The sequence below is a fragment of the Odontesthes bonariensis genome, chromosome 24, assembly GCF_027942865.1.
Source record: "Odontesthes bonariensis isolate fOdoBon6 chromosome 24, fOdoBon6.hap1, whole genome shotgun sequence".
Lineage (NCBI taxonomy): Eukaryota > Metazoa > Chordata > Actinopteri > Atheriniformes > Atherinopsidae > Odontesthes > Odontesthes bonariensis.
This window is the reverse complement of record NC_134529.1, coordinates 16,966,078-16,980,997: the sequence shown is the minus strand read 5'-3', so window position 1 is coordinate 16,980,997 and position 14,920 is coordinate 16,966,078. Positions and strand designations below refer to the sequence as shown.

Here is a 14,920-nt window from a genome sequence, read left to right as displayed (position 1 = left end):
CGTCTTCACGGGTTGGCCACATCAGCGGGAGCAAACACCTGACCGAAGCAGATGAAGGACACTACCAAGCAACCGAGACGAATTGATAAAATCCATAATCGCAATGCAAGGCCGAGCACAGTTGACAGGAGGAAAACAAAACCCCAGCTTGTTGCTTCTTTTTTTCCCCCTCAATAACAAGCAAGACTGCACTTTTTGTAGAAAACAAATAGGATTTAATGACAAAAAGCATATAGAAATTGTGCAATCGTTGATTTCAGTTGTCCTCATTGTTTGATCACAGATTTCAGGTCGATGCTGTTTTAGTTTTGGTTTTATTGATTCTTTTTTTTTTTTTTTTCCTTTTTTTTTTCAGCCTCAGAAACTCAAATTCAGCTGTAGGATTGCCTGTGGTGGAGTCAGAACCAGAGTCACAGAAACACCGGGCCTTGTTTAAACGAAATAGTTGCTTATAAATAAAGAAAATGGCCCCTGTGCACACACACTGCAGAACATTGCGTAAAATATTGCTGTGTGATTATTCTTTCATGATTGACGATAAAAAGGGAGGTTGGAGATCTGCTTTGACGTTGTTTACATTCAGAAAGTTCTCACTTACTAAATGTATTATCATTGACCACGTCATAATTTTAAAATATCACTTCCCCTCCCTCCTCCAGTCATCTGAATTCTTCAACTGTTTTTGAGTTTCTGACTTTCAATACTTTTTTTTTTTTTTTTATCATTATTAGAATTTGGCCAGAGAATTATTCTCCAGCTGCTCCTTGGATTTTCTCCACATAAAACCACACACACCAGATTATTAATCACAGGATTTAGGTGGCACAAGAACACGTGTCCGCGTTTGTGCTTTGGCACAGACTGACAGGGAGGGGGGAAAAAAAGAAAAAAAAAACAAAAACAAGCGAACGTACAAACGAACGAAGCAATACAAAAAAAAGGAAAAAAGAAAATGAATGCAGATCCATTCCCACAGAACACATTCTGCGTGAATGAGAGAGTCAGAGAGTTGTAGCCTCTGTGGCCAGAGCTGGTTCCAGGAAATAGTCAGAGTTTGTGTGTTTCTCTTCTTATAGGAAAGCAAGGCAAAAAAAAAAAAGAAAAAAAAAGAGAGGGGGCTGGATTGTTTTCTTTTTTGGGGGGAGGTGGGGGGTCCAGCCGGACAGTCTCGGTCTCTTTCTCGTCACAGCATCTTGGAAAAGGTACAGAAATAAAGCAAACAGCAAGAAGACTGTAAACAGATGCACAGAGAGGAAAACATTACGGTCCACTCACTCTCTATTGCAACCTTATTATTATTACTTTTTTCATTATTACTAGTAGTTTTTATCATTATTATTATTACCGTTGTTGTTATTATGGCGGAACGTAACTAAATTCAGTGAAATTGTATCTTTTTATATTAAAGCAGAGAGAGATTTGCATTTAATCTATTTATGGATAGGCCTACGTTTATTGTAAATGCATTAAATGACCAAAACAGCTTAATAATAATAATAATAATAATAATAATAATAATAATAATAGTAACAATAATAATAATACAGATGGTGATAATGATAGCAATAGTAACAAAAGCTGCTGGCTGGTATTGGCTTCCGTTTTTAACATTGTGGGTTACAGCAGGTGTCTGCCATTTCAACCCCGTCTTGCCACAAGCTGCGAAGAACCCCTGTCGCTTTTGTTATGATGGAAAGATGGCGTTTATTTACCCACACTGACTGCGACTAAATCATCAAGCCCGAAGCTTGTTTTTCTTTTTTTTATGTTTCTCCCCCCCACCACCCCTGCGGACCCTTCTTGTCCACACCACCCTCTGCTTTTCTTTAATGACACGTTACATAATGACACACCGGCGCCTCGGTCGAAGATACAGAAAAAGCGCATCCACGTCCCTGTTTTTTTTTTGTGGGGTTTTTTTTTTTCGTCTTTTTTTTCGGGTTAGCACACACTAGCTCAATATGCTTGGCATGAAATCTCTCCATACAGCACGGCTATGAGTATTTTCAGCGGTCTGCAACTCTGTGTTCCCGCTGTCCATCTAACATCTTAACTGGCCGAGGTCCAGTTTCGAGCGGTCCAGCACAGAGACTTAAACAAATAAGGAGGCATTATACCTCCATAAGGGGTCCGTGTTTTTCTCAAAATAACAGACAGGGGTCACTGCACAGGAGTCTGTCCTCCGTGGTGAGGAGGGGTGTCCCCGTACATGTCCTCTCCTCCTGCTATCTGTCCCCCAACGGGTGTCATCCTCTTCTCCTTCTGCCGCCGGTTACAAAACCAAACCCTCACAACCTCCTTTTCCAGCTGAAGGCTGTCCGCTAGGGAGTTGATCTCCGCCGCTCCCGGTTTTGGACATTTGAGAAAATGGCTCTCCAGAGCGCCTTTGACGCCCACCTCAATGGAGGTCCTCTTTTTCCTTTTCCTCCCCTGTGCCGCGATTTTGTCCAGACTAGTTGGGCTCCCCGAGGTGGAGTCCGCCTCCTCCAGCCACTTGTTCAACAACGGCTTGAGTTTACACATGTTTTTGAAGCTGAGCTGAAGCGCCTCGAACCTGCAAATGGTTGTCTGAGAAAAAACGTTTCCATAAAGCGTCCCAAGAGCCAGTCCCACGTCCGCCTGGGTGAAGCCCAGCTTGATTCGCCGCTGCTTGAACTGCTTGGCAAACTGCTCCAACTCGTCAGAGGTCGGTGTGTCCTCGTCCGACTGGTCCTGATGGGCCCCGTGCTGGTGATGATGTGAGATAGACTGCTGGTGGGCCCCGGGGCCGGCCCCGTGTTCACTGAGGTGCGGACTGTGGCTGTGGTGGTCCTCGTCCCGCAGGGGGTGGTGGTGCATCCCTCCTTGATCTCCCCCCGGCATCAAACCGAAACCGGACTGGGTGTACACCAGGCTCTGGCTGTCAGATGTCGCCATGCCGGAGATGTGAGTAGTGGCTGTGCTGGTTCGCCATGCTCTGGCGTCGTGATGCGCCTGCTGGTGCGCTAGGTGAGGGTGTCGCTGTTGCTGCTGCTGCTGCTGCTGCAGACTGCTGGAGTTCTGCAGCTCCTCTCGGTCACTGTCATGCAGTATGGGCTTCACGTCCTGCTCTCCGAGAGGACTGGATGGCCACGGCGCCCCGCTGTCACTGTGAGACAGCGCCGTTATCCACTGGTGCGCGTGGCTGAGCGGATGTCCACTGCCCGGTAACGTGCTGTAGTCGTTCTGGAGCAGGGTGTGCGCGTCCCTGTACGCTGCCGCCTGCTGCATGCTCCCGGACTCCGAGTGTGGCGGCGGCGCGCTGCTGGGGGTTGTGAGGACGCTGTAGTGGTTGGACGTTGCGGTCGCCATAACTATCGGAGCCAGAGTGATAGCTGGAGTTAAAAGGAGGCTGCCTTTGACAGTAACTCTTTTGCGCCACGGGGCAGCTCCGCGTCTCTCTCCAGCATCTCCCGGGCGCTGTGCCAAGGGGACGCAGAGGCGCGCACCTGTGGTCCGCCTCGCTCCGCTCTTTATTGGCCAAGAACGGTTGACAGATGTGGTTACCCCTGACAGCACCCCGCTCATTGGTCACGGGAGATTGTACAGAAACCCCAATCGCTCTGCCCAACAATACAAGTAGTCCTGCAGCATGTTGGAGTACAAAGTGGAGGAAGAGAATCTGGCAGATGAGTGTAAACACAGAAAAGGCACAACACGATCGAAGAAAAAACTTACAGTCGTTGCTTAAAGTTGTTCATTGTTGTTGATCTGGGTCACTAGGTCACATTTGTTAGTTGCGTCAAAAACGTCGCGTAAAAGTTGTAGTTTTCACATTATTGAATACAACACGTGAACCTTGAGGGTCCAGCAGTGCCGTATTATATTCTTATCTCATTTCCTGGATTTTTAAATCAAATACTTGGGGGGGATTTCTTTTTCTTTTTTTTATTTTGTGCACCGTGAAACACTGAGAAGTGATCCTATACGAGAAACCTCCAGCTGCCTCTCTGCCCTCAGGACGCTGTCCAGAAACACACACACAGAGGAGAGGGGCCGCGTGCTTCCAGCTTCTGCCCCGTTGCCATGGGGAGCGCGGTGAATGGAACAACAACGCCCACGTCACAGCTGCAATTCGCTCCTTCTTTTCGTTCCGTTCCAAAGGGCTCATTGGGGCCGCGCGCTCGGCCGTCGGGACAAATAATGGGGGGCGAGCGGAGAGGGCAGCTCGGGGCCAAAGAGAGTGGAGGCAGCAAGAGCCTCAGTCTGCTCTGCGGCCACCGTGTCCCCTTCCACCTTCTTGTTGGGTAAACTTTGAGATGGTTGCACCCACAGTGGCACGCGGGGCTTGCTCTCCCTAATGCCCTCAGCTTCTCAGGCCTTTCGCTTTTAAGATGTGGAGTCGAACCAAATACTTTATACAAATGTTTCACGTTGCCTGCTTCACTTCTACACCGAAAGAGTAAAAAAAAGTAATTACTAATTAAATGGTCCTTTTATTCACCAATTGACCCCACTTACGATTTAATGCAGGATGTATCATAGATTCCTGCTGTTCACTATTAAGTAACGTTCAGGCCACTGATCTGGGATTTGGTCAAAAATCGTAAGTTTTGAGGTGTTAATTAAAAGCAATTGTATGTGTTTGGCTATTGAACTGATATGGAATCGAATTAGCTTGATTTTGGTTGCATAAAAGTTTTATTTATGTACTTCTAGTTGTGTATCAGTTTGATTATAAATAATAGTCTTTTATGTCTATGAGAAACACTGTTTTAGTGAAGCTGTGCTTACATTCAGGTTTCTAAATAGCAGAAATCCAGCATAGTTAGATTGCTTATAATTCAAATATGAACTCCTTAGCATTGTAAGTACTAAACTGACATGAACTTATCACATTAAGTAATTGTCAATTGATCATGAGAAGCAGCTGGATGCCATGATACATCCTTTATTAAATCATCACAAGTCATGTGTTAGTTAAACATCAATCGTGTAATTTATACCCTTATCATACTTTAAACGTTACCAGTCATAACACCATCATATGAGTGCATTGATTCCTGTAAATTTAGCTAATGACACATTTGTATCTTTTTTTTTACATGTAATGTAATGTCATGACTACTTCTTCCATCTTTCCAACACAGATTCATGAAGGCGATGGGACTGTTGGTAAAATAATAACAGTGAACTTTTGCAAAAAAGAAAAAAGTCATCAAAGCCCTTATTTTGCATTATCTGCTGCTGCTTTCTGTAAATTAATGAAGTGATATTGAAATTAAACTATTCCTCATTCTGCTGAGTCCCCCTGAAACCCTCTCAAACCCCTCGGGGCGTCCTTGGACCTACTTTTGGCAGCCACACCTTTTTAGGAGATGTGGCTCTATTGGCTCAAGGTGTGGCGCTGGCTGTAAAACATCCCAGCTGTTAGGAGGTTAAAGAAACCTCAAGGAGAAAAATACATCCATGTTTCACCTTCAGACACAGAGACAGTGCCACAGTGCCACTGGGTACTATGACAACCCTTGTGTGTATTTATTGCAAATTCATTGCACTCAAAGACAACAGCATTTTTACAGTTGATGAAAAACCACTGCATAGAGAAACTGCACAAAGTAGTTGATACGCTACTCAATGAATCCTTTGACTGATACACAGGATAGGCGGATACACAGACGTAAACTGATGCACAATGAATTACTCGGATCGAAAGAACACTGGCTTATGATTAGGGTGTAATTCGGAGAATTACCAAATGTGTCGCCAGGGGCTTTGGCAAGCCGTGTGTTGAGAGAGGCAAAACATATTACCCTAACAGACTAATATGCAAACTACTGGCTGCCCAATCACAGAACTTAATAGCGCATAAACGATGCCAGTCCTGTTCTTACAAGTCGAAGAGGTCGCTGTTAATTCAGTTAAAGTCCCGGGTATGCTGTCAACACATGTAACACTTTTACACTATCTCACTTTCCCTCTCTGTTTTTCGGGAGTGAGGGTTAACGATGGAGAGTCAGAGCGTTAAATTAACAGTAATTATATGGCCCCGATGCTATAAAGATTCAATTTGTTCGCAAGTCTAATGGGTCTAAGTGTCCCTATGTGCAGGCAGAAATCTGTATGAGATGTTCATGATTAAAAAGCACACAGACAGAACAAAAACAACCACAGAGGAAAGCCATCTGTGCCTTTTTTTACATGCAGATTGGAAGAAATTTCGTTTGATGTAGATGTACAGCTTGAACTCTGCACTTGCCCATTCCAGAGGTGAAAAGCCATTTCTGTTTGTTGCTCTTGTGTAAACAGTGCCACCTGCTCTTCCCTATTGCTTTGAGACAGAATGGTTCAAGTGCGAGGCGAAGCCATTTATGTGAGTGAACCAGTGCTTTAGTTGCTTGCACTTTCTCCAGACCAGTATGTGACCCACTCATTTCCCTCCCCCTGTGGGAACCCTAACACAGGGGTAACTGTGGAAGGGAGGGGGGGGGGGCTTCTTTATGCTGCCGGACACAGGGAGATAATGGCCATTCCTCCACAGCTGGCCCTCACAATCAAAGGAAGAGGTAGCTCGGAGGATTCCAGCTTTAACCAGGCCATTGTCTGGGCTAATTACATCTGAATGCACGACCCGGAGAACCCACCTCCCCCTTGAGCAAAACCTTCACAGAATACCCCAAACAACCCTTCAGAGATGAGGGAGAGCGCACTGACACGGGGGACACAGAAAATATATAAACCCTAGACTAATTCATTACCCGGAAAATGCAACACACAATTGCACACAATTGCACACACACACACGCACACACACGCACACACTCTGAACTTGTTCATTACCCACAATCACATTCCCATCCCCAGCAGGCTCTCATCAAAGTGTTGTGTCTCACTCACACACTCACATGTGGCACTCGGCATTAGATCAGATCTCAGTTTGCTGCTCTCAGAAGAGATGAGGAGGTCTTAAAGGACTTAGGTTGAATAGGAAAAACAGTGAAGAGCCTCTCCCCAATGCACCCCCCATGATCCCAATCTACACACTCCCTCCGGCCCCCAACCTCCAGCGCTCAACTCCATCTGGGGCCTGAACTACGCAGCTCCACAGTGTGTGCAAAAGCTGCTCGGTGATGTCGAGTGTTAATTCTGGCATGTTACAAAGTTTGGCTGCTTTTTTTCTTCTTTTTTTTTGTAATATGAAATGTAACACATTCGTTTTGCTTTTTAATCATTTGTCTGTTCACTCGCTTTTTCAAAAGCTTTTTTTTTAATCTTAGTCGTTTCTCACTCGTTGGCAAGTGGCTGGATTGTAGTGGAAGGTATCACAAATCTGTGTCAGGGCATGTGTGTCGTTCAGCTAGCAAGATGGCGAGGAGGACAGCTTTTATACTTTATACTGTGAAATGTTTGCAGTCAGCTGCAAAGAGCTCTACTTCAAATTTGGGAATACCTGAAATCACAACACAGGCACACAATAACACTATTGAGGTCCGTTCAGGATAATGATGTGAAACTTGTGAAATCCACCTTTTAGTTTGATTAAAGCTGTTCCTCAGAGGGAAATTTGGTGAAAGTATGGTTCCATGGTGGAGGAGTTGCTAAATAGAGGTCTACAGAATTATGTGGAACCATGAATTGCCTTTAAAGCAGAATATGCGGTTTTCTCCTGCAAATTGTGTATATGCACTACCTTCTGGGTCAGATGCACTGTGGCTTACCATGCATTGGCTTGTAATGGGTCTACAGCACATTGTAGAGGTATGGATGACAATGATTCATCTTCAAAATATGTGCTTGAAACAAGCGTGCATGTTGTCCTTCTACTTCTACTACTTTTAGTCTGTTTTTCTGAATTGAGATTTATCCAGGTGCATGCCCAGTCAGCCTGCTCAGTCCACGTGGTCACAAATATTTGAGCCTCACACATTAAGCCATAGAGAGACCCAGTGTGCCCTTGCAGACAGGTTAAGGTGATGAAATTTAAGTCACACAGACCTCGTGACCGATCAGAGTTGGGAACCGTGAATTGCTTTTGGGAGGCTAAGTAATCTGAGATCAGTTGAAGCTCAACCACTTGAAGAATTTCTATTTTCAGTGAACAGACTTGAACTGATAGTGGATTTTTGAATGATGACAGTGATTTTTTTTAATTTTTTTTATCTGAAACTGAAGCACCGGATATGTTTTGCAGTAAGTGCACTCTAATGGACTGACATGTCTAGTTTGAGTAAAGTTCAAGTGCAGGTAAACATATAAAGGTTTAAAGCCATTTGCTAGATTTAGATTCCAAGTTTTAAGCCCAGTAGGCTGTTGAATTGCCTGTGTGTATGTCAACACTGAAAAACAGCTACGTATTGTAGATGAAAGCAGTTAAAATACCTGCACTGTAAATAAGGGAAGCGCCAACAGATGTGCAGCAGGGTAAAAACTGCTGGCCTTAGTTAAAGTTCTGGTGATTGTTGGGTTAAGTTCAAGAGTTATAGTGTGACCCAGTGCTGGTCTGAACCCATTCATCCAGGCAGCCACTTCTCCTCTCTCAGCCTGTATGTATGGGGTTTGTGTTGTTATTATGGATGTTTATAACAGTTTCCCTGGACACATTGCCCATTTTTTGTGTGTGTGTGTGTGTACGTGTGAGTGACAGCGTGAGGGTTAGGAGGTCCCACTGGTGCTCAGTTTAGCATTGATTTATTCCCTTTCTCCAATTTATTTCCCTTTTGTCTGATCTGCCTCTGGGAGGACAAATGGAGGAGAAACGCCAGGCACAGTAACTATCCCTCTCACACACACACACACGCATACACACACAAATGTACAAACACATATGTACAAGCGTTTCCACAAGCAGAAACCAACCTAAATTCCTATTTTTGTGTAGGACTTGCAGGCGAACCTGCACACATGCTCTAAACAATTTAAAACTTAGGTCTCCGTTTCCAGTGTTACTCTTCATAACAAATAACAGTGGTGACCATTCTGTACAACTATAAATTTACCACACTCCCCATGCCCCAAGACACCGGAGCGCCTATAAGAGTTCCCATGTTGTCCCATATAACTGTCTTCAGAGAACCCATAAAGACATAAAGGGACGGTCCTACCTCTAGCTGAGTGGTCGTAATTCACCAGCAGGTATTTTTATCATGACATTGCTGTCGAGGTGCACAGATTCATCTCGTCCCCTGCTTTATAATGTCCTATACAAACTCCAGAGATAGGAGAAGCATGAGTGCAGTCATATTTTACTGACAGCTCCTTGTCACATGCCTCCGTAATGGTTTCGAGTTGGAAGGTTGTGTTGGAAGAGGAGTATGTGGACTTGTGGATACAAGCCTAATGCTTCACTTAATTTCTGCTGCGAGGTGTGATAATGAACTTCAGAAAATGAGCAGAAAAAAGGGGTGTGAGGGAGCAGGGAAGGGGGCAGGTAGGTCGTTAAACCCACTTGAAAGCTCAGCGCCCTGATCGATAGTCTCGGGCCAAGCAGGGATTAAAATCAGGCTAAGTCTGTTCCAATCAATACTGATGGCTAACCCTGGGGTTAAAACAGGAGTAAATCTCCATACATGCCCATACACAAGTCTGCACTAGGCCCTATAGAACAGATAAATCCAAAGCTATCCATGCAAATGGACACACAATGGGTTACCATGCAGGTGCAGTCGATATGAATGAGCGCTGTACAGACCTTCAGCAGCGACATATCTGGTTGTATCTAAGTGGATATACACTCTGTCTAGTTAGAAGATTGGGGTAATAAATTTGGATTTGTCGATGCAGTTGAGCAGACTGAGTAAAGCTCTCATAAAAGTGTTTGAGGTGCAGAGCGTGTAATGTACCGTTTGTGTGAAAAGGGAGAGCCAAACTGTAATTTTTGTTACCATGTTGTCTATTCACACAACAAAGCTTTAACAGAGGTGAGAATGAGTTATAGACAAAGAGCTCACATGCATGATTGACTGCTTCACACCCTAAAGGAAGGTGGCCATCGCCGCACAGATTGATCTTACAAGCATAGGTCTGCTTATCAATTACCGATACTGATCAATGTACCTACAGAGAGACAACACACGGAGAAGCTGCCGCACATCTATATTCCATGAGCTAATTTATGAGTCTTATTGAAATGGCTTCATGTTATCTTTTAATTTTATTAAAAGAAGGATTTTTTTTGTGTGTTACAAGTGTTTTGAAATGTTATGTTTAAAAAGAAAAATGAGATATTACCTAATAGAGCACATGCTGTGTGTGTCAAAATGCTGTAAAATAAACAGCAGAATGTGTTTGAAAAAACCTAATTTTGGAAGCAAAAGTAACTCTAATCTCAAAGTTAAATGGCATGGTAAAACAAATACACAAATACAGAACATACACAGTGTAAGAACTTTTATTTTTCACGTAAAGAAAAAAATATTAGAGACTAGTATTAAGTGCCGTCTGAAGCCTGAGCTTTTGGCAAACATGGGAAATTTTTACAAATATTTAAATCCTAATCCATTTAAAATAAAAATCCAACACGATAAGCATGATTTCTTAGAGAATTATGTTATTATAATTATATTACAGATTCCCGCTGAAATTTCTAAGAATAATGTGCTTTTTTTCACCTGCTCTGTTGTGACACTTCTACCTTAACTGGATACAAACTGACAAAAAAACCTGACAGCTCAGTCCCAAGCACTCAACGCCAGCATGTTTTCCACTATTCACTGGGATGGCAGTAGCAGATATCACACCTTTTTCCATCACACACAATTGAATACATTTGGCACAGATTTTACAACTCTTTTGCTTTTGTGAACAAAATTATCTGTCAGAATGCTGGAGTGATCAGCTGGCCGCTGACAACTGACAGGTGCAAACGCTGGTAGGTACACTGGCCAGTTACAAATCGGAGTAACCTGGCCGTTAAAATGGGCAGAAATGATGCAGAGAGATATAGAGGGAAAATGTAGTTGTGGAAAAAGGATGAAAAGGAATAAAAAGTTCCATAAAAGAACAAGAGAGTGGAATCTCAGAAGAGGTCATGGAAACTTCATTCGATCGTTTCAGTTGGTAAATTGTCTGTTTCTGCTTTTTCCATTAAAAATGTGCAAATCCCTATTCTATCAGCTGATATTGTACACTTCTTGTATGCTCACAGTGTACATTAATACTTAGCAAAAGAACTGCAATAGTAGCAAAAAGCTCAAATTTACATAAAGTGTGACAAAGAAACAAAGTAAATCCTTATCCACACACACCATAATCTTAACAGGCTTATATACATCCCCTCAAGCCAAATCTAAAAGGTGGATTATATCTTCTGTTTACATAACACATTTTTTTTTTCATGACTATAGCTGGGGGTGGTTAAATTATTTTACAGTCCAGTAAAAATACTGAGGTACAATACGTGATTGTGGTTTTTAAAACAACATAATACATTTTACATTTTTAATTTGTGGGGTTTTAAAATAAGTGTTGTGTTTGTTCTTCATCAGCCACGCTTTTTGCGAGCTTTCTTCTTCATCTCTTTACAAGACTCGAACTGTTGGTCTCCCTTGCACCCCATCACTGCTGCAAGCTGGGGGGCAGGGCAAAGGGAAACCTATTCAGCGGAATTCTTACTTTTGTGTTACCAAAATATAAACCCCTCCCCACCACACATACAAACCACCCCAACTGCAGAACCCACGGCAGACCAAAATGCAAAGGGTGGAAGTTTGGTTTCGAAAGCTCCTCTCCTGAAATTTCAATGGCAAAATATTTCAAAAGACTTGTCCCCTATTAACTTCCTGTGCTGAAAAGAATTAAAGCTTTCTAGAAAAGTACCTTCTGCATGGTTGAAATAATTTAAGGCTTAATGAATATCATGGGAGAGAATCTCATCCAGAAAAAAGGTCCTGAAACTAAGACAAGGTGTACGTCCAAGAATCAAACCAAGATGGATAGCAGCGAGACCTCTGGGAGCAATACTTGTTCTCTGTGTGGTAATTAAACTAATCTCTACCTTGTTCTTTTACTTGTTTTCTGTCTGTAACACACAAGAACAAATTGAGCATCTCTTATTCTAATCAAGACCACCACCCCCCCAAACGTATCTTTTCTGTGCAGTAACAACTATTCTGACTATAAAATCTTTGAAGGAATAGTCCCCTCGTATTTCCAGTCTCCAGTTACCACGGGCTACAGATGTGCTCCTGTTCATTACAGTGTCTCTCAGTATGTGGAATCTGTATGACTCCTAATAAACAGACCAATTCACCTTCAATGAAAATGTCGAGGCAGTGCAACATGCGCCAGAAAGGAAATGCTGCCAATGAAGAAATAATATTTATTTCAGTTTTTTACTTGCTTATATGTGGAGACAATTAGTCATACACAATCCTATTATATGAGTGAAAGATGCACAAAACTGAAGAAATGAGAGCAAGTGTCCCTTTTGCGAAGGAACATTGCTTTACACGCTTTCCCCCCCATGCATATCAAATATGTTTCAGCAATTGAAAAGCATAATTCTGGGTGGAGGAAAAACAGAGGAGCTACTCTTGGAGGCAACCTCGCCAATTAATTTGCAGCTCAATTCTCAAAGCCTCACTGGAGAGGTGCTAGGCTACATACCACTGGGCTAATTTGTGTAGCAGGTCTGTATTAAATATATGCATGAGGCTAATTCAGTAAGTGTCATAGGCCTGTAGCTGTGGTGAGTGCGCGCTAGCTTCCATTAGCAATGTTTCTGCCTCCAGTGCAAATCAAATGAAGCTGTGGTCTGTGTCGTTTTTTTTTTGTTGTTTTGTTGCATAAAGCAAACAAAATTAAATTTGCTTTGCTAAATCAAAGTGCCAAATGTGGAACTCTCTCTTTCTTTCTCCCTTTCTCTGTATGCCTGTCTTTCTCTCTCTGAGGGATAAATTACTCCAGAATCATAAAAGAAAAATGAAAAAACACAGAGAGGAAAAGAGAGATTTTCAGTCATGTGGGATTCCCACTCCCAGACAATCCCAGCATGCTTTTGCTTCTTGAGATGTTGGCTTGTGTCTCCAGCATGTGGTAGGAGTTTCTATGATTTCAGCTGTCTTTTCCTGCATGCTTCCCTCTGTGCGTTTGGTTTCTCTATGCACAGTATTACAGGGTTTTGCACCCCTGACAGCGTGATATCACACAAAGATTCACACCCATTTGGGCAAAGATTTGTCATTTTTTGTGTGCAAATAGGAGCAAACCCCATAGGCCCAACCAGAGCATTTTTATAATTCCCAAACTTCCAAACTTGATGTATATTTTTTTTATTTGATTTTTATTTAAACATGAAAAACAAAAAACAGAGGCAATGTTCCTCCTTAAAGTGAACCCAGGTCAAGAAAAGCAGCAGTTCAATCAGCAGTTGTGCACAAAATAAGTGAAACACAGAAACCTCCCAAATCCTCAACATCATATATTAAGTACATCTAAAAAAACGGAATATTTAATCATCCTGTTCATGGCAGGTCAGAATAGTAATTTGTCACATTTGCAGGAAAATTCCTGAATCAATCACTGGCATTGTTTCAATGTAGCTCTGAGATACAGATGATTTTTTGCAGCTGGTTCCAAGCAGAGGGAGTAGTATACTTAAATGTCCTTTCTCCTGGTTTAATTCAGGCTCTAGTAAGATAAAAATGAGTATGTGCTAGAAGCTAAGACAACAACTCCTCAAACTTTTTTGAAGATAAGGGAAGGCAGGATGGGAGCAGATCAAGAATAGCGATTTAGATAAAAAAAATTGTTTCTTGTGGTGGAGGACAAAGCATGCGACCAGAGCCTACAAAGTGGAGTGGTGAGAAAGGATCGTGAGGATAGTAATGAACACCAGTGCTCAGTGTTAGACAGCATGCAATGTACGGAAGTAATGTAAAGATGCAGGCGTGTTGATAAGATTTCCCCTCCTGTTCATTTTTTCAGTGATATGCACATGAGGTCAGTTGCATAAACAATGCTTACACACAAAAAACCTCCATACATATTTCTTTACAAGCCGGTATTTATGAAGGAAGTATAGTATTCAGAGATTGTTCTAATTTTCTGGTTCAAAATTGGCTCATGCACTGCTTTGAATTTCCAAAGGCTGTGGAAGCACTCATTATATCATGTTTCATCTGTACATCTGTGTCTTCCTATGCCGTATATGATATGTGTTCATCATATGTTAAAAACATAGCAGGGGTTTGCTGGTCCGCCACACGTAGCTGTAATATACCTCTTCCTTGTAGTTCAACCATTTCTTATGCTTTACTTCTGCAACGTCCTTTGCTTACGCAACTTACGCAATTGATCCCATTTATAATCAAAGGATTTTGTTCTGTTATTCAATCCAGAACAGAGACCACCAAAAAAAATTAGTTTATTTCCTCTACCTCAGTGATGAGTGTCTCCACTGATGAATAAGCTTCTTCTTTGTTGTTGCTCTTAGATCCAAGGACTCAGGTCAACTAGTCCAGTCCAGAGTCCAGACTAAACACGGAGAAGCAGCATTTAGCTGTTATGCTGCGAACAAGTGGAACAAACTGCCAGTGGAGATTAAACTTTCACCAAATGTAGACAAAAACCAAAAACATTTATTTTCTGTGTCTATGCATGATATCTGCACGGTATCTTTTAACTTATCTAGACTGTTGCTTGTTTGTAATCAATTTAATTCATTTGAATTATTCTATTTGTTTCCCCTAACCCCTAAACCCTGCTGCAATGCTTTTATTTTATGTAAAGCACTTTGAATTGTTTTGTACATGAAATGTGCTACACAAATAAATTTGACTTGACCTTTGTTGCCATGTCTGTTTAGTTGGGGGCCGATTATGTTTAATTATGCAAATGACTAATAATATCAGTGACTAATGACTAATAATGAGTGTAGACATTCATTCATAGGTTATAGGGTGTAGTTTCACAATGACGACATTTATAAGAGTGAACCATTAATACCCTGGGCTTTATAAATCTG

General features: G+C 42.3%; 1 protein-coding gene across 1 annotated transcript; it reads right to left on the bottom strand.

Annotated features, from left to right (window-relative positions):
- Nucleotides 1-250: 250 nt before the first annotated feature.
- pou3f2a (POU class 3 homeobox 2a) lies at nucleotides 251-3,546 on the bottom strand. The gene has a single exon (XM_075458906.1). It carries the CDS (start codon nucleotides 3,544-3,546, stop codon nucleotides 2,161-2,163), a length of 1,386 nt encoding a protein of 461 aa, XP_075315021.1. The 3' UTR covers nucleotides 251-2,160.
- Between the last annotated feature and the right edge of the window lie 11,374 nt (nucleotides 3,547-14,920).